At 49.1% G+C, this 26,559-nt stretch overlaps 1 protein-coding gene across 2 annotated transcripts; it reads left to right on the top strand.

Annotated features, from left to right (window-relative positions):
* On the top strand, positions 1-25,987 carry LOC121531368 (FH2 domain-containing protein 1). 2 transcript variants are annotated; one of them, XM_041836609.2, is made up of 12 exons: positions 1-203; positions 2,283-3,007; positions 4,004-4,065; positions 13,616-13,718; positions 14,978-15,063; positions 15,599-15,699; positions 17,091-17,161; positions 18,043-18,150; positions 19,212-19,282; positions 20,707-20,824; positions 21,217-21,381; positions 22,939-25,987. In XM_041836609.2, the coding sequence occupies exons 2-12, from the start codon at positions 2,540-2,542 to the stop codon at positions 25,174-25,176; spliced, it is 3,591 nt and encodes a 1,196-aa protein (XP_041692543.2). In that variant the 5' UTR covers positions 1-203; positions 2,283-2,539; the 3' UTR covers positions 25,177-25,987. The 2 variants fall into 2 exon arrangements, with proteins under 2 accessions (XP_041692543.2, XP_041692548.2); XM_041836614.2 differs by lacking the exon at positions 1-203 and adding an exon at positions 537-1,611.
* Positions 25,988-26,559: the final 572 nt, after the last annotated feature.

The raw sequence follows: 26,559 nt of genomic DNA, 5'->3' as shown, positions 1-26,559 counted from the left end.
GCAAATTGAGCGAAGTAGAGGAGAACACTTGAAACTGCGGAGCAGCACAATGCATTGGCTTGAGTGAGGAGGCATCAAGCAAAAGAGAACGAAATAAAACAAAACAATACGTTTTTCATTGAAGTTTAAAACAAGAAAGAAGGAATTGTCAAATAAGTTTAGGTAATAACTTTGGAAAGTCGGATATCGCATCATAACGCACTGTGAGTAGCATGTGTTTTTTTTTTTGTGTGATTTTGTTGCAGGAAAAGGTGGAAATAACCATGAGAAGACTACGATAAACCGGGGAATTACATTGTAGGCTTATAAGGCATTATTGCAAATTCGCTATAGCCTAAACAATTGTTTTTATAAAGTAATTTAGCCTACATTTAATTGAGAAACAAACATGCAGAGATGATCATATTATAATAATTGGTCATTTAGCAGACGCTCTTATCCAGAGCGACTTACAGGAGCAATTAGGGTTAAGTGCCTTGCTCAAGGGCACATCGACAGATTTTTCACCTAGTCGGCTCGGGGATTAGAACCAGCGACCTTTCGGTTACTGGCACAAAGCTCTTAACCACTAAGCTACCTGCCGCCCATTTTATTATTAATATTCACAGTAGGCCCCTGCTACCCAGGTGGCTGAGTGTTTTAAATGAAAGTCTATTTTAGGAACTGACACGGTTTAGACTAAATCTGTCAATTGATGTGTTTGTTTTGGGGGTGTCCACACAAAATCAGTACTCTTAACGTTGGGCCTACTCTTCTTTCCTCCTTGAATTAAAACCATCAGGCTATGAACTTTCTTCGTAGGTCTACTCCTCCTAAATTATGTATTTATTTATTAGTATGTTTACTTTTGAAGAATGACTGTCTTGGCTGTATACAAAGAAAGCGTTCCGATTGAATGAGTAATTTACGGAAGGCCAAATCAGAGATGGTCTTTGGCTGTGTTTAGACAGGCAGCACAAATCTGATATTTTTTTAACTTATTGGTCTTTTGCCCTATCAGATCCTCTCTGGAAAAAAATCTAACGTGGAAGATGTGATGTGATTGGTAAAAAAATATCAGAATTGGGCAGCCTGTCTAAAAGCAGCCTCTGTAGCGCGCTCATGCGGTGCGAAGTGAAACAACTAACATGGCATTAATCACTGGCCTCAGAGCGCCATTGTGCCCCAGTGTTGTCATTCATGAAAATAATACCACACGAGGAGGCCCATATGTTGCCATTTATGATTGAATAACTTATATTTTCAATCAGAAAAACATGCACTTGAAACCTGAATGACTCATTTGTGTAATTGCAGGTTAGGCCTATCCAAAACTTTCCAGTGGGTTCATGACGCTTACTGCTAATTTTCAGAATCTGTTTAATATTCGTGACTGGACATGTCCTATCTGAAGAGAATCTAGTCATATTAGACACGAGAAATTTAGGGACGTTTACTGTTCCACCTTTCCTTGTGTGTGAGCGGGAGAGAGAGTAGATCGCCTGCTTCCCTACACGTCTCTCCCTCTGATGTCTGGTGGAGGTGTGTGTGGACTTGAGGCCGGCATCAGGGTGAAACATGCTGTCCTCTTTCTCCCCTCTCTCTCTCTCTGAGGGTGTAACCTAACCGGAGGTAAGCATTTTCAAGCTGTGTAACAAACAGTCAGTTAGATCCGCTGTAGAGAGTGATGAACAGAGATATAACAGGCATAACCGTGCTGCTAATTAAAGGACTAGCCAGGTGTCTGAGTTAGTAGCTTGCGGGCCGCACACTGGAATATTTCAAATGCTTATTGAAAAACCTTAAATACCGGTCTTAGCCTGGTACAGAGTTTTACTCAAAGAATACAGACGGATAAGAAATACTTTATTTGAAAATGTGGTTTGTCAATCACAATCAACATAAGTTACACAAATTCCAAATGCCTTTGGTTGATGTAGGCTAAGACTCAACCTTTTTAAATCGGGTTATCAGAATGAGTGACAATGGAACCCTTGGCTTCCGAATCCCAGAGCATCTGGTGTCATCTCAAATGTCTAGTAACTAAAAGATATGGAGACGTTAATGTCAGGCCCAGGACCAGACTAGACTAGACAGGTCCTGGGTTTATAACGTATGTCTGTCTGTCTTTAAGTAAGTAATGTGATCATGGAGACTGGATGAAATGCTTCATTACATTGTCTGATACCAGCATAGCCTATACTGCTATTGGCATAATAAAGATGGCATGAGAGGTATCCTGAGACATGTCTGTCTATTGAACCTATCTGAGAGTTGATTTCCTTGTGTTGTTGTTTTCCTAGATTGGAGAGACTGACTGAGACTTGCACCACTGTGAGAAGAGAATAGAGAGCGGACACTCCTTGGTTGAGTAGAGACTGTACTGGCCCTTTGGGACGCACCCTAACAAACATCAAATCTACACCCTAACTAGCCCCTATACCCTAAATGTCAATATCCATCTATCTATGTTGAACTCTTGCTATCCGCAATGCTAGACCACAACCAGTCCCAGTCCTAAACCCTAGTTGAGCCCTATCCTAACTCCCAACTAGCCTCTATGCTTATCAACCTGACTGTGTCCTTCAAGGAGTCCCGTGCCTTTCATGGAACGCCACCCGCCAGCCCTCGCGGTGTTGCGCCCCTCATCTTGGAAGTGACAGCCATGGACACCCTCCCTGGCCCTACCCCTGCTCCCCTACCCCTCACCCCTGCTCCTACTCCTCTGCCACCTCCCCCACCTCCTCCACCTCCCTTCACCTCCTCTCCTCTGACCCGTATGGACTCGGCCCGTCGCAGCCGGCTGAGGAAGCTGAACTGGGAGCAGATCCCTAAGGAGAAGGTGGAGGGGAGGAAAAGTGTCTGGAGTGGAGCGGCTACGGAGGAGGAAGAGTTCCCTATAGACCTCCACTCTCTGGATGAGCTGTTTAGACAGAAGGACTGTAAACCTCAGGACAGAGCCGGGAGTTTGAGACGGAGGTCTGTGCTGATGCGATGCAGTTCACCCCAGGACAACACCACGGATAAGGTGAGATAGCTGGGAGAGGATGATGGGGCTGGAGATGGGTGGGAGAGAGGATGAGAGGACTGGAGATGGGTGAGAGAGACGATGAGAGGACTGGAGATGGGTGAGAGAGAGGATGAGAGTACTGGAGATGGGTGAGAGAGAGGATGAGAGGACTGGAGATGGGTGAGAGAGAGGATGAGAGGACTGGAGATGGGTGGGAGAGAGGATGAGAGGACTGGAGATGGGTGGGAGAGGGGTTGAGAGGACTGGAGATGGATGAGAGGACTGGAGATGGGTGGGAGAGGGGATGAGAGGACTGGAGATGGATGAGAGGACTGGAGATGGGTGGGAGAGGGGATGAGAGGACTGGAGATGGGTGAGAGAGAGAAGATGAGAGGACTGGAGATGGGTGGGAGAGAGAGACAGCACCACAGACAAGGTATGGGATAGGAGCGCAGTATGAGTTAGTGCCAGTCTGTGTGCGCATACTACAGTGGAATGTTGTTGCTGTGCCAAGACAACAGCATGCTGGCTAGAGGCAGACACTGACTAGGTGTAGTTTAAACTGACACTGACCGGCACCGAGGCTAGGTGTGGTTTAAACTGACACTGACCGGCACCGAGGCTAGGTGTGGTTTAAACTGACACTGACCGGCACCGAGGCTAGGTGTGGTTTAAACTGACACTGACTGGCACCAAAGCTAGGTGTAGTTTAAACTGCCAGGTAGCATATATTGATAGAATGTGTTGTCTGTAAAGTTGAATGAGATACTGTAGAAAGATACTGCATATACCACGCAGGAGGCTGGTGGCACCTTAATGGGAGAGGACGGGCTCGTGGTAATGGCTGGAGCGGAATCAGTGGAATGGTATCAAATACATTACATTGGCTCCGTTCCAGCCATTATTATGAGCCGTCCTCCCCTCAGTAGCCTCCAGTGAGATACCGGTATACCACTGACTATTATTCCACCTTGATGATAGTATCTGACATGTTCTCTGTGTGTGTGTTTGCAGGTCTCACTACTGGACTCCAAACGCAGTATGAATGTTGGAATATTTCTACGGCAGTTTAAGACGTAAGGATCTACTTCCCTTTCCTCATCACACTCTTTCATTTTCATTTTTCGAAGAAGTATGCATCTGTAAGGTCCTAGAGAGCACATGCTGCTCTGGTATCAGAGGTCAAGCGCCATGAATCAGAAAAGCTATTAGAGTCTGTAGGGGGAAACACAAGGGGCTAGGATTGCACCCAGGGGAACAACCCTTCACACTGGAGATGGACTGGAGAGGATGGGCTTCTATCGAGGAGTGGGAAGTGTGGGGGGGGATCTTCTAAGTATGAGGGGAGAGGGGGTGTCAAGAAGGTGACAGGTGCAGATGAGATGGCATCCTGCCTTAGCAGCTGGACTGTGGGGGGCACAGGGTGAGGGTGGTAGGGGGGTAAGATGGTGAGCCAAGGGGTCAAAGTTGACACCTGCTCAGACCGTTAAGGAGTGCTGCCCTCCAGTAAAGACAGTCGGACATAGGTTGCATCCCAAATAGCACCCTGTTCCCTTTATAGTGCACTACATTTGACGATGGCCCTGTAGCGAATAGGGTGCCATTCATAGTCCTCCTCCTTTACTCTGTAGAGTCTTTGAGTCTGTAAACACAAGGTGAAAAGTATTTAAATGACTTGTAAAACCAAAGGTTGTGCTTTTCTATAGCTTGATGTTTTCACTTTTCACTTTTATTTTATGTAGAGTTTAGATCGTAGGTTTAAAATCGGTGTACTGTTTGGAATGTCTCTTGGTTGATGCTGCAGATATGGTTGGTCTCTGTGGGTCAGATATGGTTGGTCTCTGTGGGTCAGATATGGTTGGTCTCTGTGGGTCAGATATGGTTGGTCTCTGTGTGTTGGTGTCTGTGGGTCAGATATGGTTGGTCTCTGTGGGTCAGATATGGTTTGTCTCTGTGTGTTGGTCTCTGTGGGTCAGATATGGTTGGTCTCTGTGGGTCAGATATGGTTGGTGTCTGTGGGTTGGTCTCTGTGGGTCAGATATAGTTGGTCTCTGTGTGTTGGTCTCTGTGGGTATTAGTATTGCACGGTACACCAAAACGTAGGTACTTTTTCGATACTAGAACATGAAAAACGCTTCAGTACTAGAATTTGTTACTCTCTGTACTTCTGTCAAATGTGTCGCACGTCGTCTACTGATTGAGAGAGGATCTAGTCTGTCTATCAGCGCAGCCGATGACACTTATAGCCTCCACTCACTCATTAGAGCACCGTGCCTGCTCCACACCCTCCACTCACTCATTACTAGCTCTAGCCTGCCATGAGGAACCACTGAACTCACTGGGAGTCTGGGCTGCATCATGTTAGCTCCCCACTCATGCTGCACAGAAGTTAACATGTAGAAAGAAATGTTTAAACTGCTAATTACTGTTCCCAAAACAATGTCCAGTACAGGCTAGAATACTACAGAAGATACCGGTAGCTTCCAGCTTTGTAGGCTAACTTTCCTTGCTAGCTTACAGACGAAGACAACATCAATTCACTACCCTAGTACCTTGTTTGTGATAATAAGCAAACCGTAACGCAGAATATTGCTGATTGTTACCAAAAACGTTATTAATTCACTTTGTTTCCCTCACCTCACGTCTCTCCCAGTCAAGATAATCTTTCCTCGAGCCTGGAACGGACTTTGTGTGTGAATGACGTCATGGTCGTGAAGAGACAGCGTACACGTTTGTAAAAGAAGAGATTGTTGTTGATCAGTCCAATAAAATAAGTCCCAAATGGAAGGTAAACAGTGTTTCATCTGTAGCCTCATGAAATCAGCCCAAAACAAGATCAATAACACAATGCTTGCACACACCCCTATTGAATATGTATTCATCTGTATTGTGAAAAGACCTTGGCTACATCTCGGTTTACCCAGTTTTATCAATAGAGATTTACCATTCAAATAAATGATTACCGTTTATGTGGTTAGATTGGTAATAAACTGTCACATTGATTTGTATAATTGATTCATTAATGCATACATTCAAACATTTCAAAAGTAATGATATTGAACTCTACAGATCTGTCCGGATCAAGTGTCATTCTGCGTTTTTGGCTAATACCACTTATTTCTTTACCGTGGTATAGTGATGGTATCGCGTATCGAAGTCAAAATTCTGGTTTTGTGACAACACTAGTGGGTATGATGGTAGCTACCAGACGATGCCCTCTTGCAGAGCAGGTATGTTGTCATGCCCGCGCGTTTACTGAACACAGAGTTCACGGAGATTCAATTGTTTGCGTCCTACTTGAAGAGAACTTCTCTCTAAACAAACTATCTGTCAGAACATGTAGTTGAAAGCCTTTATATGAAGAGAGGTGAGCCTATGGACAAAAACATGTCTTCTTACATGGAGCTTGTTTGTCTTGTGTGAGTCACAAGGTACTTTTAGATTAGCGACATGGGTGGAAGTCGTTTGAACAGATTGGTCCCTTCGTGAGACACTACGGTATTAGAACATGTACTACCTCCCTCTACCTTTTCATTATGCTCAATTTCAGCTGTGGCGACTGTTATTGTAACCAGCATTCAGTTCTGCGTAGAAATAACAGGCCGGAGGTTATGAAGGTAGAGGCTAAAAACCTTTCATTCAACTCTTTTGAATCAGGATAATCCCAGTTGAGCCACGTGTATTTTCAATCCTTAACAAAGGTTAATGTTATCTGTGATTCAGACAGGCAGAGCCACGGTATTAGTGAACACAGGGCAGACAGGCAGAGCCACGGTATTAGAGTGAACACAGGGCAGACAGGCAGAGCCACGGTATTAGTGAACACAGGGCAGACAGGCAGAGCCACAGTATTAGTGAACACAGGGCAGACAGGCAGAGAGGAGGTATTAGAGTGAACACAGGGCAGACAGGCAGAGAGGAGGTATTAGAGTGAACACAGGGCAGACAGGCAGAGCCACGGTATTAGAGTGAACACAGGGCAGACAGGCAGAGCCACAGTATTAGTGAACACAGGGCAGACAGGCAGAGCCACGGTATTAGAGTGAACACAGGGCAGACAGGCAGAGACATGGTATTAGAGTGAACACAGGGCAGACAGGCAGAGAGGAGGTATTAGAGTGAACACAGGGCAGACAGGCAGAGAGGAGGTATTAGAGTGAACACAGGGCAGACAGGCAGAGAGGAGGTATTAGAGTGAACACAGGGCAGACAGGCAGAGAGGAGGTATTAGAGTGAACACAGGGCAGACAGGCAGAGCCACGATATTAGAGTGAACACAGGGCAGACAGGCAGAGAGGAGGTATTAGAGTGAACACAGGGCAGACAGGCAGAGCCACGAGGTATTAGAGTGAACACAGGGCAGACAGGCAGAGAGGAGGTATTAGAGTGAACACAGGGCAGACAGGCAGAGCCACGGTATTAGAGTGAACACAGGGCAGACAGGCAGAGAAGAGGTATTAGAGTGAACACAGAGCAGACAGGCAGAGAGGAGGTATTAGAGTGAACACAGGGCAGACAGGCAGAGACGAGGTATTAGAGTGAACACAGGGCAGACAGGCAGAGAGGAGGTATTAGAGTGAACACAGGGCAGACAGGCAGAGAGGAGGTATTAGAGTGAACACAGGGCAGACAGGCAGAGAGGAGGTATTAGAGTGAACACAGGGCAGACAGGCAGAGCCACGTATTAGAGTGAACACAGGGCAGACAGGCAGAGAGGAGGTATTAGAGTGAACACAGGGCAGACAGGCAGAGCCACGGTATTAGAGTGAACACAGGGCAGACAGGCAGAGAGGAGGTATTAGAGTGAACACAGGGCAGACAGGCGGAGCCACGGTATTAGAGTGAACACAGGGCAGACAGGCAGAGCAGGAGGTATTAGAGTGAACACAGGGCAGACAGGCAGAGCCAGGAGGTATTAGGTGAACACAGGGCAGACAGGCAGAGCCACGAGGTATTAGAGTAAACACAGGCAGACAGGCAGAGAGGAGGTATTAGAGTGAACACAGGGCAGACAGGCAGAGCCACGGTATTAGAGTGAACACAGGGCAGACAGGCAGAGAGGAGGTATTAGAGTGAACACAGGGCAGACAGGCAGAGCCACGATATTAGAGTGAACACAGGGCAGACAGGCAGAGAGGAGGTATTAGAGTGAACACAGGGCAGACAGGCAGAGAGGAGGTATTAGAGTGAACACAGGGCATACAGACAGAGCCACGGTATTAGAGTGAACACAGGGCAGACAGGCAGAGAGGAGGTATTAGAGTGAACACAGGGCAGACAGGCAGAGAGGAGGTATTAGAGTGAACACAGGGCAGACAGGCAGAGAGGAGGTATTAGAGTGAACACAGGGCAGACAGGCAGAGAGGAGGTATTAGAGTGAACACAGGGCAGACAGGCAGAGCAGGAGGTATTAGAGTGAACACAGGGCAGACAGGCAGAGAAGAGGTATTAGAGTGAACACAGAGCAGACAGGCAGAGAGGAGGTATTAGAGTGAACACAGGGCAGACAGGCAGAGAAGAGGTATTAGAGTGAACACAGAGCAGACAGGCAGAGAAGAGGTATTAGAGTGAACACAGGGCAGACAGGCAGAGCCACGGTATTAGAGTGAACACAGGGCAGACAGGCAGAGAGGAGGTATTAGAGTGAACACAGGGCAGACAGGCAGAGCCACGGTATTAGAGTGAACACAGGGCAGACAGGCAGAGAGGAGGTATTAGAGTGAACACAGGGCAGACAGGCGGAGCCACGGTATTAGAGTGAACACAGGGCAGACAGGCAGAGAGGAGGTATTAGAGTGAACACAGGGCAGACAGGCAGAGAAGAGGTATTAGAGTGAACACAGGGCAGACAGGCAGAGCCACGATATTAGAGTAAACACATGGCAGACAGGCAGAGAGGAGGTATTAGAGTGAACACAGGGCAGACAGGCAGAGCCACGGTATTAGAGTGAACACAGGGCAGATAGGCAGAGAGGAGGTATTAGAGTGAACACAGGGCAGACAGGCAGAGCCACGATATTAGAGTGAACACAGGGCAGACAGGCAGAGAGGAGGTATTAGAGTGAACACAGGGCAGACAGGCAGAGAGGAGGTATTAGAGTGAACACAGGGCATACAGGCAGAGCCACGGTATTAGAGTGAACACAGGGCAGACAGGCAGAGAGGAGGTATTAGAGTGAACACAGGGCAGACAGGCAGAGAGGAGGTATTAGAGTGAACACAGGGCAGACAGGCAGAGAGGAGGTATTAGAGTGAACACAGGGCAGACAGGCAGAGAGGAGGTATTAGAGTGAACACAGGGCAGACAGGCAGAGAGGAGGTATTAGAGTGAACACAGGGCAGACAGGCAGAGAAGAGGTATTAGAGTGAACACAGAGCAGACAGGCAGAGAGGAGGTATTAGAGTGAACACAGGGCAGACAGGCAGAGAAGAGGTATTAGAGTGAACACAGAGCAGACAGGCAGAGAAGAGGTATTAGAGTGAACACAGGGCAGACAGGCAGAGCCATGGTATTAGAGTGAACACAGGGCAGACAGGCAGAGAGGAGGTATTAGAGTGAACACAGGGCAGACAGGCAGAGCCACGGTATTAGAGTGAACACAGGGCAGACAGGCAGAGCCACGGTATTAGAGTGAACACAGGGCAGACAGGCAGAGCCATGGTATTAGAGTGAACACAGGGCAGACAGGCAGAGAGGAGGTATTAGAGTGAACACAGGGCAGACAGGCAGAGCCACGGTATTAGAGTGAACACAGGGCAGACAGGCAGAGCCACAGTATTAGTGAACACAGGGCAGACAGGCAGAGCCACGGTATTAGTGAACACAGGGCAGACAGGCAGAGAGGAGGTATTAGAGTGAACACAGGGCAGACAGGCAGAGAGGAGGTATTAGAGTGAACACAGGGCAGACAGGCAGAGCCACGATATTAGAGTGAACACAGGGCAGACAGGCAGAGAGGAGGTATTAGAGTGAACACAGGGCAGACAGGCAGAGCCACGGTATTAGAGTGAACACAGGGCAGACAGGCAGAGAGGAGGTATTAGAGTGAACACAGGGCAGACAGGCAGAGCCACGGTATTAGAGTGAACACAGGGCAGACAGGCAGAGCCACGGTATTAGAGTGAACACAGGGCAGACAGGCAGAGAGGAGGTATTAGAGTGAACACAGGGCAGACAGGCAGAGCCACGGTATTAGAGTGAACACAGGGCAGACAGGCAGAGAGGAGGTATTAGAGTGAACACAGGGCAGACAGGCAGAGAGGAGGTATTAGAGTGAACACAGGGCAGACAGGCAGAGCCACGGTATTAGAGTGAACACAGGGCAGACAGGCAGAGCCACGAGGTATTAGAGTGAACACAGGGCAGACAGGCAGAGAGGAGGTATTAGAGTGAACACAGGGCAGACAGGCAGAGCCACGGTATTAGAGTGAACACAGGGCAGACAGGCAGAGAGGAGGTATTAGAGTGAACACAGGGCAGACAGGCAGAGAGGAGGTATTAGAGTGAACACAGGGCAGACGGGCAGAGCCACGGTATTAGAGTGAACACAGGGCAGACAGGCAGAGAGGAGGTATTAGAGTGAACACAGGGCAGACAGGCAGAGAGGAGGTATTAGAGTGAACACAGGGCAGACAGGCAGAGAGGAGGTATTAGAGTGAACACAGGGCAGACAGGCAGAGAGGAGGTATTAGAGTGAACACAGGGCAGACAGGCAGAGAGGAGGTATTAGAGTGAACACAGGGCAGACAGGCAGAGAGGAGGTATTAGAGTGAACACAGGGCAGACAGGCAGAGCCACGGTATTAGAGTGAACACAGGGCAGACAGGCAGAGAGGAGGTATTAGAGTGAACACAGGGCAGACAGGCAGAGCCACGATATTAAAGTGAACACAGGGCAGACAGGCAGAGAGGAGGTATTAGAGTGAACACAGGGCAGACAGGCAGAGAGGAGGTATTAGAGTGAACACAGGGCATACAGGCAGAGCCACGGTATTAGAGTGAACACAGGGCAGACAGGCAGAGAGGAGGTATTAGAGTGAACACAGGGCAGACAGGCAGAGAGGAGGTATTAGAGTGAACACAGGGCAGACAGGCAGAGAGGAGGTATTAGAGTGAACACAGGGCAGACAGGCAGAGAGGAGGTATTAGAGTGAACACAGGGCAGACAGGCAGAGAGGAGGTATTAGAGTGAACACAGGGCAGACAGGCAGAGAAGAGGTATTAGAGTGAACACAGAGCAGACAGGCAGAGAGGAGGTATTAGAGTGAACACAGGGCAGACAGGCAGAGAAGAGGTATTAGAGTGAACACAGAGCAGACAGGCAGAGAAGAGGTATTAGAGTGAACACAGGGCAGACAGGCAGAGCCATGGTATTAGAGTGAACACAGGGCAGACAGGCAGAGAGGAGGTATTAGAGTGAACACAGGGCAGACAGGCAGAGCCACGGTATTAGAGTGAACACAGGGCAGACAGGCAGAGCCACGGTATTAGAGTGAACACAGGGCAGACAGGCAGAGCCATGGTATTAGAGTGAACACAGGGCAGACAGGCAGAGAGGAGGTATTAGAGTGAACACAGGGCAGACAGGCAGAGCCACGGTATTAGAGTGAACACAGGGCAGACAGGCAGAGCCACAGGTATTAGATGAACACAGGGCAGACAGGCAGAGCCACGGTATTAGTGAACACAGGGCAGACAGGCAGAGAGGAGGTATTAGAGTGAACACAGGGCAGACAGGCAGAGAGGAGGTATTAGAGTGAACACAGGGCAGACAGGCAGAGCCACGATATTAGAGTGAACACAGGGCAGACAGGCAGAGAGGAGGTATTAGAGTGAACACAGGGCAGACAGGCAGAGCCACGGTATTAGAGTGAACACAGGGCAGACAGGCAGAGAGGAGGTATTAGAGTGAACACAGGGCAGACAGGCAGAGCCACGCGTATTAGAGTGAACACAGGGCAGACAGGCAGAGCCACGGTATTAGAGTGAACACAGGGCAGACAGGCAGAGAGGAGGTATTAGAGTGAACACAGGGCAGACAGGCAGAGCCACGATATTAGAGTGAACACAGGGCAGACAGGCAGAGAGGAGGTATTAGAGTGAACACAGGGCAGACAGGCAGAGAGGAGGTATTAGAGTGAACACAGGGCAGACAGGCAGAGCCACGAGGTATTAGAGTGAACACAGGGCAGACAGGCAGAGCCACGGTATTAGAGTGAACACAGGGCAGACAGGCAGAGAGGAGGTATTAGAGTGAACACAGGGCAGACAGGCAGAGCCACGGTATTAGAGTGAACACAGGGCAGACAGGCAGAGAGGAGGTATTAGAGTGAACACAGGGCAGACAGGCAGAGCCACGAGGTATTAGAGTGAACACAGGGCAGACAGGCAGAGCCACGGTATTAGAGTGAACACAGGGCAGACAGGCAGAGAGGAGGTATTAGAGTGAACACAGGGCAGACAGGCAGAGACGAGGTATTAGAGTGAACACAGGGCAGACAGGCAGAGAGGAGGTATTAGAGTGAACACAGGGCAGACAGGCAGAGAGGAGGTATTAGAGTGAACACAGGGCAGACAGGCAGAGCCACGAGGTATTAGAGTGAACACAGGGCAGACAGGCAGAGAGGAGGTATTAGAGTGAACACAGGGCAGACAGGCAGAGAGGAGGTATTAGAGTGAACACAGGGCAGACAGGCAGAGAGGAGGTATTAGAGTGAACACAGGGCAGACAGGCAGAGAGGAGGACTGTAAGAGAAAGACAGAAAAGGGGGGGGATATAAGGGAGAGAGAGGAAGAGCCAGGGAAAGAGAGGGGGGGAAAGGAAGAAGTGAAGGAATGGGGTGAAGCTGTCTGATGTAGGTGGTGATGAAAGGAGAGACTCCTGGAGGAGTTGAGCTACATACTAGACTTGTGTCATTTGGAGGAAGTCGGGGTCGGGGAGAGGTCATACAGTCAGGGACTGGCCAGCTTCTGCTCTCTCTCCCTCTCTGTCTGGCGATAACTCAACCTCTAAGGACCGCTGTGTGTGGGTGTCTACTTATGTGTTTGCCCAAGTGTCTGTGTTGAGCGCCTGTGTGTGTTTCTATATCTGTGTGTGTGTTTGCTCAGGGCACATGTCATTCAGCGTGTCGCCAATGTGGCGTCAAAGGCCTTTTTTCCCAACAATCAGTCAGATAAGAGGGGATAAGCTTGACTGCGTGTGCGTGTGTGCGTGCACCAAGCAGAGTAATCAGAGAATATCAAACCCCCTCCACCATTCCAGACCCCTGGATGAAACCCCCTCCACCATTCCAGACCCCTGCATGATACCCCCTCCACTATTCCACACCCCTGCATGATACCCCCCTCTGCCATTCCAGACCCCTGCATGAAACCCCCTCCACCATTCCAGACCCCTGTATGAAACCCCCTCCACCATTCCACACCCCTGCATGAAACCCCCTCTTTTCTTCATTTCTTAAATGATGAGTGTTAATTTGAATCACCTCAGTATATCAGTGACTTACATCCTCCGTGGTTGGCTTAAACCCCATTTCTCTAAACCCCACAGACAGTGCAGCTGCGTGTGTGTTTGTGTGTAAGGTGATGTCACCATAGAGCTGATGTGTGTTGTCATGTTTTCCACAGGGCTGCCCAGGAGATAGTTGAGGATATCCGGCAGGGGGTCGGGACCCGCTATGGGGCAGAGAAACTGGCCGAGCTCTGCAAACTGCTGCCTGACACCGACGAGGTAAAGACTCTGCTCCGTGTCCTCTCCGACACACCGGAGCTCCTACTGCAACAGCACTGACTAGCCTGTAGCCCCCACCCCTCTCTTCATCTGGTTCTGATGATCCTAATCAACAGTTTGCCATTACACCATCGTCTCAGAATTGTGAAGGGCTTACTGACAATACATGTGGTAAAATATGTTCCCAATGACTGCACGTGTTGTTGTATATGGACATGGTTATAAGAATATAAAGTAATAATAATGACTCATCCTGGGTGATGGTGGTTCTACCGCTGGACTCATCCTGGGTGATGGTGGTTCTACCGCTGGACTCATCCTGGGTGATGGTGGTTCTACCGCTGGACTCATCCTGGGTGATGGTGGTTCTACCGCTGGACTCATCCTGGGTGATGGTGGTTCTACCGCTGGACTCATCCTGTGTGATGGTGGTTCTACCGCTGGACTCATCCTGGGTGATGGTGGTTCTACCACTGGACTCATCCTGGGTGATGGTGGTTCTACCGCTGGACTCATCCTGGGTGATGGTGGTTCTACCGCTGGACTCATCCTGGGTGATGGTGGTTCTACCGCTGGACTCATCCTGGGTGATGGTGGTTCTACCGCTGGACTCATCCTGGGTGATGGTGGTTCTACCACTGGACTCATCCTGGGTGATGGTGGTTCTACCACTGGACTTATCCTGGGTGATGGTGGTTCTACCGCTGGACTCATCCTGGGTGATGGTGGTTCTACCGCTGGACTCATCCTGTGTGATGGTGGTTCTACCGCTGGACTCATCCTGGGTGATGGTGGTTCTACTGCTGGACTCATCCTGGGTGATGGTGGTTCTACCGCTGGACTCATCCTGGGTGATGGTGGTTCTACCGCTGGACTCATCCTGGGTGATGGTGGTTCTACCGCTGGACTCATCCTGGGTGATGGTGGTTCTACCACTGGACTCATCCTGGGTGATGGTGGTTCTACCACTGGACTTATCCTGGGTGATGGTGGTTCTACCGCTGGACTCATCCTGGGTGATGGTGGTTCTACCACTGGACTTAACCTGGGTGATGGTGGTTCTACCGCTGGACTCATCCTGGGTGATGGTGGTTTTACCACTGGACTCAAGCAAAGTTTTAAATTCTACAAATTATTTCTGGAGATGCTAGTAAATGAAACCTAGGTGGAATTCCCAGTAAAATGAATGAGGCTTGTAGAATGTAACAGGAAAGCTGACTGATAATATCTCTAAGTTGTCCGTCTGGGTATTTTCACAGGAGGCTCGTCTGAAGAGGTTCAAGGGAGAGCGCAGTAGGCTTGGGGAGCCTGACCTCTTCATGATTCTGCTAGTGGAAGTCCCCAGGTATACCACACAACCTAGCACTTCACTGTTTTAAACTATTACAAACCCTAACCTTGAAGTTCAAACTGTGTTGCAAAATATGCCAATTTATCTGCTGTTCTCATTTTACAGTGACTCCCACTCTCCACACACTAATGGCTGACTCACTAACTTTCCACTCTGTGCTGATGTGTGTCTCTCTGATGATCGAGATGGCTCTAACCACTTCCATCCTCTCCTCTCCCCCCCCTCCCCCCTCTCCCTCCTCTACCCCCCTCTCCCTCCTCTACCCCCTCTCCCCTCCCCCTCCTCTCCCTCTCCCTCCTCCCTCTCCTCTCTTCCCCTCCTCTCCTCCCCCTCTCATCTCCCTCCTCCCCCTCTCCTCTCCTCCCCCTCTCCTCTCTCATCTCCCTCCTCCCCCTCTCCTCTCCTCTCTCATCTCCCTCCTCCCCCCTCTCCTCTCCTCCCCCCTCTCCCCCCCCTCCTCCTCTCCTCTCCTCCCCTTCTCCTCTCCTCTCTCCTCTCCTCCCCCTCCTCCCCTTTTCTCCCCTGTTAGCTTTCGTCTGCGTCTGGACGCCATGATCCTGCAGGAGGAGTTTGACCCCGCTGTGACCTCTCTCTGTCTGGCGGCCAGATGTCTGAGGGAGGCGGCCAGAGGTAAACCATCAGCAGGGGCTTTTAGTTAAGGGATACGTCCCAAATGGCACCCTATTCCCTATATAGTGTACTACTTTTGACCAGGTTCCATAGGGCTCCGGTTCAAAGGTTGTGTACTATGTAGGGAATAGGGTGCCATTTGGGATTAACCCTAGGCCTACTCTACTCCCTATCACCGCCCTTTTTAAACTATTTTGTGGTCATTCACTTCCATACCGTTCACTTCCCCTTGTAGTGCTCTTGTCTTGTTTGAGTTTAGTATGAAATGGTGGAAGTTATTATTTAGTTGTTTTTAGTTTTACTCTACACTACTACTCATCACCATCCGTTTAACCCCCTTTGTGGCCCATCCACTTCCTCTTTTCGATAATACCAATGCATCCCAAATGGCACCCTATTCCCTACATAGGGCACTACTTTTGTCCAGATCCCCATGGGCCCTGTTAAAAAGTAGTGCACTATAAAGAGAATACGGTGCCATTTCGGACGCAAACATGGCCTACTGCTCTTCATCAGCGCCCCCACCCCTTTAATCACCAGCAGGGGGTTTTAGTTTCCCCTTTAATCACCAGCAGGGGGTTTTAGTTTCCCCTTTAATCACCAGCAGGGTTTTAGTTTCCCCTTTAATCACCAGCAGGGGGTTTTAGTTTCCCCTTTAATCACCAGCAGGGGGTTTTAGTTTCCCCTTTAATCACCAGCAGGGGGTTTTAGTTTCCCCTTTAATCACCAGCAGGGTTTTAGTTTCCCCTTTAATCACCAGCAGGGGTTTTAGTTTCCCCCTTTAATCACCAGCAGGGGTTTTTAGTTTCCCCTTTAATCACCAGCAGGGGGTTTTAGTTTCCCCTTTAATCACCAGCAGGGTTTTAGTTTCCCCTTTAATCACCAGCAGGGGTTTTTAGTTTCCCCTTTAATCACCAGCAGGGTTTTTAGTTTCCCCTTTAATCACCAGCAGGGGGTTTTAGTTTCCCCTTTAATCACCAGCAGGGGTTTTTAGTTTCCCCTTTAATCACCAGCAGGGTTTTTAGTTTCCCCTTTAATCACCAGCAGGGTTTTTAGTTTCCCCTTTAATCACCAGCAGGGTTTTTAGTTTCCCCTTTAATCACCAGCAGGGTTTTTTAGTTTCCCCTTTAATCACCAGCAGGGTGTTTTAGTTTCCCCTTTAATCACCAGCAGGGTTTTTAGTTTCTCTTCTAAGTGTTCAGTCTTGTTTGAGTTTAGTCTGGGATGGTGACCTGAAGTTGGTTCAGAATTAGTGACGTGATGTACTGTAGGCTACAGATGGGCCACGTGGGTTTTTGTCTAAAGAAGATATGAGATCGTTTTATTCACCAGTTTTATATCCGTCTGTCCGTCCGTCTGTCTGTCCCGCTGTCCCTCTGTCTCTGTCTCAGAGCTGTTGAGCTGTCCTGAGCTGCACTCCATCCTCCGTCTGGTTCTGAAGGCAGGAAACTACATGAACGCTGTGAGTCATGTCTTCTTTCTCTTCCTCCTTCCTTTCTATCTTTCAGATGAAAGAGAGAGACGTCCTTTATCTGTGTGCACAATGCTGCTGGTGTAGGACTGGGGTCTGGGACGGGGGTCTGGGACTGGGGTCTGGGTCTGGGAAGGGGGTCTGGGACGGGTGGGTCTGGGACGGGGGTCTGGGTCTGGGACGGGGGTCTGGGACGGGGGTCTGGGTCTGGGACGGGGGTCTGGGACGGGGGTCTGGGTCTGGGACTGGGGTCTGGGACGGGGGTCGGGGTCTGGGACTGGGGTCTGGGTCTGGGACTGGGGACTGGGACGGGGGTCTGGGACGGGGGTCTGGGACGGGGGTCTGGGACTGGGGTCTGGGACGGGGGTGTGGGACTGGGGTGTGGGACTGGGGTCTGGGACTGGGGTCTGGGACGGGGGTCTGGGACTGGGGTCTGGGACTGGGGTCTGGGACTGGGGTCTGGGGTCTGGGACGGGGGTGTGGGTCTGGGACTGGGGTCTGGGACGGGGGTGTGGGACTGGGGTCTGGGACTGGGGTCTGGGACGGGGGTCTGGGACGGGGGTCTGGGACGGGGGTCTGGGACGGGGGGTCTGGGACGGGGGACGGGGGTCTGGGACGGGGGTCTGGGACTGGGGTGTGGGACTGGGGTCTGGGACGGGGGTCTGGGACGGGGGTCTGGGACGGGGTCTGGGACGGGGGTCTGGGACGGGGGTCTGGGACTGGGGTCTAGAGCGTCACTCTGGCTGCACCTGGGTTTTGTAATGTTGTGTTTGTTTAAGATGTCGGGGGTGTGTGTGTGTGTGTGTGTGTGTGTGTGTGTGTGTGTGTGTGTGTGTGACCTCTTTTCACTGACCTACTGTATTTGACCTCAGGGTGGGTACGCAGGCAACGCAGCAGGGTTCCGAATCGCTTCTCTGCTCAAGCTGGCCGACACCAAAGCCAACAAGCCAGGCATGAACCTCCTGCACTTCGTGGCCATGGTAAGACCTGATCTAGGATCAGGTACCTTTTTGTGCATATAGCTGTATTCATTATCATCTAAAATGCAAAACTGATCCTACTGTAGATCAGCACTCCTACCCTGATGTAGTCAAATATACACCTTCCTAATATTGAGTTGCATCCCCTTTTGCCCTCAGAACAGCCTCAATTCGTCAGGGAATCGACTCTCTACAAGGTGTCGAAAGCATTCCACAGGGATGCTGGCCCATGTTGACTCTAATGCTTCCCACAGTTGTGTCCAGTTGGCTGGATGTCCTTTGGGTGGTGGACTATTCTTGATACACACAGGAAACTGTTGAGCGTGAAAAACCCAGCAGCATTGCAGTTCTTGACACACTCAAAACGGTGCGCCTGGCACCTACTGCCATACCCTGTTCAAAGGCACTTCAATCTTCACCCTCTGAATGGCACACATACACAATCAAAGTTTGTCTCAAGGCTTAAAAATCCTTCTTTAACCTGTCTCCTCCCCTTCATCTACACTGATTGAAGTGGATTTAACAGGTGACATCAATAAGGGATCGTAGGTTTCACCTGGATTCACCTGGTCAGTCTGTCATGGAAAGAGCAGGTGTTCGTAATGTTTTGTACACTATGTAAATCACACTTGCAGTGAAGAGGAGACCCTTGAAGTGCTTGACTTTAATTGATCTTTCAGTGAAGACTTAAGCTATAGCAGTAATATGCCACACATCTCAAGAAACTCTCTCTAGATGCAGTTCAAAGACGACAGAATGAATCCCAGACTACTCTTTATTGAAGACTAACAACCATCTGACAGACTGCACATTTAGTTTCCTTTGAAAAACTTGACACTTATTTAGCAGAATTGTTCAATTGGCATAGATGAAATGGGTCTTCAGAATGTCTTTCAAACTATGTGTTGGGTATTTGTTGTATTTGACCAACCATTAATTATTACTTTCACAATAACCATATCAACACACTGAATCGTGACACAATGCAATGATTCAGACAGAATTATGACGGCTCACTGTGTGAAACAATAGCTGGATCAGCGCCGTCTCTGTCTCCACAGGAAGCGGTGAAAAAGGACCAGAGTTTACTGTCGTTTCCCAGCCAACTAGGACATGTCGGCCCCACATCCAGGTCAGTAAGAGCCAATAATACAGACCCCCCCCCAGTTTAGAAAGGCCCCCCTTCTTCCTTCCTCATAGGGAATGGGCCACGTTAATTTGCCAAACATTGTCGAACGTTGCAGATAGAATTGCCATGAATAGAGCCAACATGATTCCTTGGTCTACGTGTCAGAGAGGCATGTTTCTATCCAAACGTTCCAAAACGTTGTCCTGCTGAACGAGCCCCTGTTCTAATAGTTTGAAAATGTACCTTGGGGCGAGCCCAGATCTTTGCGTGATCTGCGCGTAAAGCAAGGTTTCCACTTCATTGCTTTTAACCAGTCCAGCAGATCTGTAATTAATTAAACAGAGGAAAGAAGGAAGGAAGCAATCTGAAGTGTTTGAACGTGGCCCGTGGTGTTTTGTATGCTTTGGGGGAGCATATGAGCTCCGCCCTATAACATCAATACGCTCCAGCAGGCTGCTAACACACACAGACACTACGGCTGCTTTAAGACCAGTTTCAACAGGACTGTATTGTGTTACAGTACTGGAGCTCTGTCCAGCTGTTAGTGATATAACTATCACCTTTTTTAATATGGCCCATGACAACATTTCTGTTTCAATCCAATATCACGGCTCTGTTGGGGTTGTTGGGATTGGTTAGCTATGCAGGACACTTAGATTGAGTCCCAAATGGCACCCAATACTTTTTGTCGATGCACTATATAGGGAATAGGGTGCCATTTGGGATACACCCTTTACTGTCAGTTACTCTGTGGGTATCGGTGTTACTGTCCGTCAGTCAGGACCTAGTAATGAGCGACAGCCTACTCCTGCTGGGGTAGAGCCAAAGGGGAAATCTTGGACGTATTAAGATGTCTGTCAGAGGAAAATAACAGCTTTATCTAGGTCACAGCTTGGGAACCACCGCTTTGACTTATAATCTTAGTAACAGCATCTTCTGAAACAAAGACTCCTTGTATGTTTTACTTTGCAGCATAGTCTCTCATGGACCAACAGATTGGGTTGTGGTTAAAAACACATGGTTTTATCCAGAGCTGTACATTTACACAGTTTGGCCAACTTTTAGAACAGATGCCATCTAGTTGTTGGGTCACAGAATCTCACTGTAATCACTTTACTATCATCTATAAAGGTGGACTCTGCGAAATGACGTTGCCACGAGCAGCACCGGAGATATTGAGATGAGCGAGATGCAACACTTTGCTCTCACACGGTCACACACAAGTATCTGCGCAAGTGCACGGGTTCGCTTCAGCCTGTTCACAGTGTGATAGCCAGGGAGAAGTTGAGCCTCGTGCTTTAACGCTCTTAGTTGTTACGGAAATTGACCCACTCTGCTGTTTACTTTCTGCAGCCACCTCATATCGCTGAGTCTACCTTTTTAATGTCATGTAAAGTAATGCATCTCTCGTCTCTGTCTTCCTATAGGTTGTGTGAGGAGTCTGTAGTAGAGGATCTCTCCAGGCTCCACAGCCGTGTGGCATCCCTCAGGATCAGTGTCCAGACGGAGGCAGACCTCCAGCAGCTCACACAGCCTTTCCTGGAGGTACGGAACTGAACTAGATTCTAGAACATGGATTTAGAACATATTTACATTTTAGCCATTTAGCAGACGCTCTTATATATAAAAATATATATATATATATATATTATAATTTTTTCATACTGGCCCCCCGTGGGAATCGAACCCACAACCCTGGCATTGCAAGCGCCATGCTCTACCATCTGAGCTACACGGAACTGAGCTAGAACATGCTAAGTTCTTAAACACTGATCTATGGTATCTAGTGAAGTGAGAATTTATGAACTCACAAAGAACAAAACTGAAACTCACACGGCTTTGGTTAACTCTGAGTCTCTTCCCTCCATATTCTTCCTCCTGAGTCAAAATGCACAACAGTGAGTCTAATCTCGCTCTCTCGCTCTCTCCATCTCTAGGTGGCAGAGGAGCGTCTGAAGGAGGCGGAGGATGAGGTGGAGGGGATGAGGATGTCCAGTCAGGCTCTGGTCGAATTCTTCTGTGAGGATGACAGCACCTTTAAACTGGAGGAGGCCTGCAGGGTCTTCCACTCCTTCTGCCTTCGCTTCCAAAGAGCTGTACAGGTGAGACCAACTGCTTTACATCAAGCTGTACAGGTGAGACCAACTGCTTTACATCAAGCTGTCTGCATGGGTTCACCCTACATGACCAAAGTCTACATTTTGTCCATATTGAAAAAATGTATGAAAACTAAAATGAGTTTTTTGGTCCTAATTCAAGGTTGGGTTTAGGGTTGGGCTTGGGTTTAGGGTTGGGCTTGGGTTTAGGGTTGGGCTTGGGTTTAGGGTTGGGCTTGGGTTTAGGGTTGGGCTTCATCTAGACACCGTTGCCCTAGAGCACACAAAAAAACTATACATACAGTTGAAGTCAGAATTTTACATACACCTTAAACTCAGTTTTTCACAATTCCTGACATTTAATCCTAGTAAAAATTCCCTGTCTTAGATCAGTTAGGATCACCACTTTATTTTAAGAATGTGAAATGTCAGAATAATAGTAGAGTGATTTTATTTAAGCTTTTATTTATTTTATCACATTCCCAGTGGGTCAGAAGTTTACATACACTCAATTAGTATTTGGTAGCATTACCTTTAAATTGTTTAACTTGGGTCAAACGTTTCGGGTAGCCTTCCACAAGCTTCCCACAATAAGTTGGGTGAATTTTGGCCCCTTCCTCCTGACAGAGCTGGTGTAACTGAGTCAGGTTTGTAGGCCTCCTTGCTCGCACACGCTTTTTCTGCTCACAAATGTTCTATAGGATTGAGGTCAGGGCTTTGTGATGGCCACTCCAATACCTTGACTTTGTTGGAAGTATGCTTTGGGTCATTGTCCATTTGGAAGACCCATTTGCGACCAAGCTTTAACTTCCTGACTGATGTCCTGAGATGTTGCTTCAATATATCCACATAATTTTCCTTCCTCATGATGCCATCTATTTTGTGAAGTGCACCAGTCCCTCCTGCAGCAAAGCACCCCCACAGCATGATGCTGCCACCCCCGTGCTTCACAGTTGGGATGGTGTTCTTCGGCTTGCAAGCAACCCCCTTTTTCCTCCAAACATAACGATGGTCATTATCGCCAAAGTTCTATTTTTGTTTAATCAGACCAGAGGACATTTCTCCAAAAAGTATGATCTCCAATTGACTCAACTGATGTCAATTAGCCTATCAGTAGCTTCTAAAGCCATGACATCATTTTCTGGAATTTTCCAAGCTGTTTAAAGGCCCAGCCAATTTAGTGTATGTAAACTTCTGACCCACTCGAATTGTGATACAGTGAATTATAAGTGAAGTAATCTGTCTGTAAACAATTGACTTGCCAAAACTATAGTTTGTTAAAAAGAAATTTGTGGAGTGGTTGAAAAACGAGTTTTAATGACTCCAACCTAAGTGTGTGTAAACTTCCGACTTCACCTGTGTGTGTGTGTGTGTGTAAGGAGTTATAGACAGATGAGGAAAAAAAGATTATATGATAGATACGTAGATAGATATGATAGATACGTAGATAGATACGTTGTAGATAGATACGTAGATAGATGCGTAGATGCTTTGCTGATAAATGTATACTTTATGTTTCTTATTTTACCTGAAACTCCTTTAACTCATCCTGTTCCCTCTCAGGAAAACGCAGAGCGGAAACAGAAGGAGCAGAAGCGGATGGAGCGAGAGCGAGAGATGGTGGAGAAGCGTCGCTCTGTGGCCGTGTGTACAGGGCTGGACCTGGGTGTGGTTCTGGGTCAGGTGTCTCCACCGGGCACCCAGGAGAACCAGGATGACCTGGAAAGAACCCTTGAGAACCTGAGCCACACCTGGAGCCAGCGCAGCCTTAGAACCCAGGAGAACCGTAGGCTCTCCAACCACCTCCAGAACTACAACTCTCATCTCCTCCAAAACAACTCCTCATCCTCCCCTCCTCCTCAAACCTCCTCCACCCGCTTCCAGAACTACACTTCCAACCTAATCCAGGACACCACCTCCGCTCCTCTTCAGACATCCCCTGATTTGGGTAGAATCGCATCCCCCCATCTCCACCTCAACAACTCCTCCAACCTCCGCAGTACCTCCATCAACCCCCAGACCTCCTCAGGGCTACCCTGCCCCACCTACCCCAGCCAGGAGAGACCGTCCCTGGGGACAGAGACCAGGACAGAGCCCCTGGTCCATCAGCACCAACCAGTCCTGGAGACAAAGAGACCACATCATGAGGGGACAACTCAGACTCAAGTCTCACAACCTCAACATGAACTGACTTCTAATGTCACTCAAACCCAGTGTGGACTTAGATTCAATGTCCCCCAAAACAGGCAGGACACTATTGCCTATGCCACACAAACCCAACATGGAATTGCTACTAACTTCAATGAAAGCCGACTCACACCAATGGCTCGAGTGACTAAAACTCACCATGAACGGACAGTTGATGCCAGCCTGGACCAGCGTGTACTGACCACTAAGTCTATGGCCAGTCCTCATAGACACTCCTCCACTACCACTACTGCCATTCCCAGTGTGAGAAGAAATACCATTGGTCTTAGACACAGGTACGGCCTAGTGGGGACTGAGCCTACCCCCGTTTCTCAGGCGAATGCCACAGACTCCTCAGTCAGAGACGCAGCGCATCAAGACCCTGACCTCGCTCCTCTCACAGGGTCAACGGTCACTGAGGTGACTCAGCAGCCCTTTGAGAGCCAATCAGAATCATCCATGGCCACTGACCCCCCAGACGGTGTCCAATCGCAGGAGGCTAAGGGAGCCAAGGAGACCACACAAGGAAGTGGTTTGGAGCTGAGGCCTGAGGGGGGAACAACCCAGCAGAGGGAAACAGAATCTCCCTCTACACCAGTGGAACAGAGCTGGCTGCCTCCCAGCCTACCAGAGCTGAGCCCACAGCGGGCACATCAATGCCCAGAGGTCTCCAGCCCTGACAGGGAGAGGGACCGGTCGTACCCACGTGTGGGCGAAACCCTGGAGTACCACACCCTGGTCCGAGGCCTGCGTTCTTACGACACCATATCCCCTCCTCCCACTCCCACCTCAACCCTCCCTAGAGCCCCACCCAGCCTATGTTCCAAGTGGAGGAAAGAGAGGCAGGCAGAGACTCCAGGGGTTGGTGCCGGGCTTCCAATGGGGAAAGAGGACTCTCGGAGCGGGGGGAACATTCCTGTTGTCCGAGGAGGGGCTAAGAGGGGCTTGGTACCTCGTGCAGGTCAACCGAACAATACAGGCATCCATAGGGTGCGTTTTATTTCCAAACCAGAGACACCCACTGGCCCCGTCCCAAATCCTAATTTACAGACTACACCACGTTCCACTTGTCTGGCGTCCCCGTCCATACGCAGCGCCTCCATACGCTCCTCCCCCATCACACGTCCTACTACTACCCAGACAGAGGTGAAGCGGAGCAGTAGCACCAGGAGTGAGAGGATCCAGGCTGGGGGTGAGAACCAGCAGCAGGCCCCAGGGAAACCCACCTTGACCCGCCAGGCATCAGAGAGAGCTGGGCTGGGGCTTGGACCAGAGAGGGAAAGGACTTCTAGCACCAGCACCACTAGTAGTACAGCTAGCAGCCAGCCAGCCTTTGTCAGAGGCTCCCCTCTCAGGGTGACCAAACGTCTCGCCCCCACCGCCAACTCTGAGACCCAACACTCCTCTCAGCCCCGCTCCACACACAGCCCATCCTCTGCTACGGCTAAAACCGTCCGTACAGCTGTTATAGCTGCGGCCAGGACTAAAACGGTCAAGACGAGCCCCGGCACAGAGCCCTCTAGAGCTGCTGTCTCTGCCTGCAAAACCCCCACAGCAACACGGATACCTGGACCTAAAATGGCCCGTCCTGCCTCCTCGCCCATGTGGAAGTGATCATGGCAGATAATACCACTTTTTCCAACTTTATACAGCAGTCTTACGTCCACACATACACATGCCTATGTGTGTTTTGGGTCCACTGTACATGTATGCGGGTATCAATAGATGACTTGGTGAATTGTAACAGACCTCTCTGTTCTGGAGGGGTAGGCAGTTACTGGTCCATTCAGACTATTCACGATTGTCCAGAATCGATGGGGTGTTTTCACTTAGGTTTGGCCCATTTTAAAGCGCAATTAAGGACGTACCAAGTACCTGCCATACAATCTCTCCTCTGCTGCGAAGATGACACAGAACTCGAACAAAATGGCTGCCACGACGTCACTCTACATCTATTCTGTTTGCATATGGACAGTAGCTGTACTGTCACTGTAGATAGAAATATATTCGGTTCTACACACTTCCTCCATCCACTAGTGTCCTGTGCAGGCAACAGGGCACTTCAAGGAGAGACTACACCCCCCCTCACACCTACCTGGACTTTGTCAAGCTCCTGAAATGTGTGCCTCTGACCTTGATCATTTGTAGTTCAAGAAAGTCCTTAATTTAGAATAATTTGCCACAGCGGCCTCCTCTGTGCCTTGGTCTTCCAAAAGATCACTCTCATCAACTTGTTTTTTTAGGGTGTATGTTGAAAATGACGTGTTTGTCTTCAAGGGGTTCATTTATTTAACTTTGGTTTCGTCCCAAAGGGCACCTTATTCTCTATACATCGAGTATACCAAATATCCTAACATTAAGTTGCACCCCCCCTTTTACCCTCAGAACAGCCTCAATTCGTCGGGGCATGGACAAGATGTCAAAAGCGTTCCACAGGGATGCTGGCCCATGTTGACTCCAATGCTTCCCACAGTTGTGTCAGGTTGGCTGGATGTCCTTTGGGTGGTGGACCATTCTTGATACACACGGGAAACTGTTGAGCGTGGAAAAACCCAGCAGCGTTGCAGTGCTTGACAAAAAAATGGCGCACCTACTGCCATACCCCATTCAAAGGCACTTAGATTTTGTGTCTTGCCCATTCACCCTCTGAACGGTACACATTCCATGTCTCAATTGTCTTAAGGCTTAAAGCTCCTTCTTTAACCTGTCTCCTTTCCTTCATCTACACTGATTTGAAGTGGATTTAACAGGTGACATCAATAAGGGATCATAGCTTTCACCTGGATTCACTTGGTCAGTCTGTCGTGGAAATGTTTGTTTTGTGTACTCAGCGTATAGTGCACTACTTTTGACAGGAGCCAATAGGGCTCTGGTCAAAAGTAGTGCACCATGTAGGGAATAGGATGCCATTTGGGACTCCACCACCATACCTGATCAGTCCATCTCCTATGTGCGATGTAATTTCTGAGTCCTCAAGGTATTTCTAAACCTCTTGTT

Source organism: Coregonus clupeaformis, unplaced genomic scaffold, assembly GCF_020615455.1.
Source record: "Coregonus clupeaformis isolate EN_2021a unplaced genomic scaffold, ASM2061545v1 scaf0024, whole genome shotgun sequence".
Lineage (NCBI taxonomy): Eukaryota > Metazoa > Chordata > Actinopteri > Salmoniformes > Salmonidae > Coregonus > Coregonus clupeaformis.
Note: the sequence above shows the minus strand (reverse complement) of the source record. Positions and strands in the feature narration are given on the sequence as shown.

Excerpts from the sequence above, each read along its gene's own strand:
- LOC121531368 (XM_041836609.2), top strand. The coding sequence starts at position 2,540 with ATGCTTATCAACCTGACTGTGTCCTTCAAGGAGTCCCGTGCCTTTCAT. Across the intron at positions 15,064-15,598 it reads CTGCTAGTGGAAGTCCCCAG|CTTTCGTCTGCGTCTGGACG; the intron begins GTATACCACACA and ends CTCCCCTGTTAG. Across the intron at positions 15,700-17,090 it reads TCTGAGGGAGGCGGCCAGAG|AGCTGTTGAGCTGTCCTGAG; the intron begins GTAAACCATCAG and ends TCTCTGTCTCAG.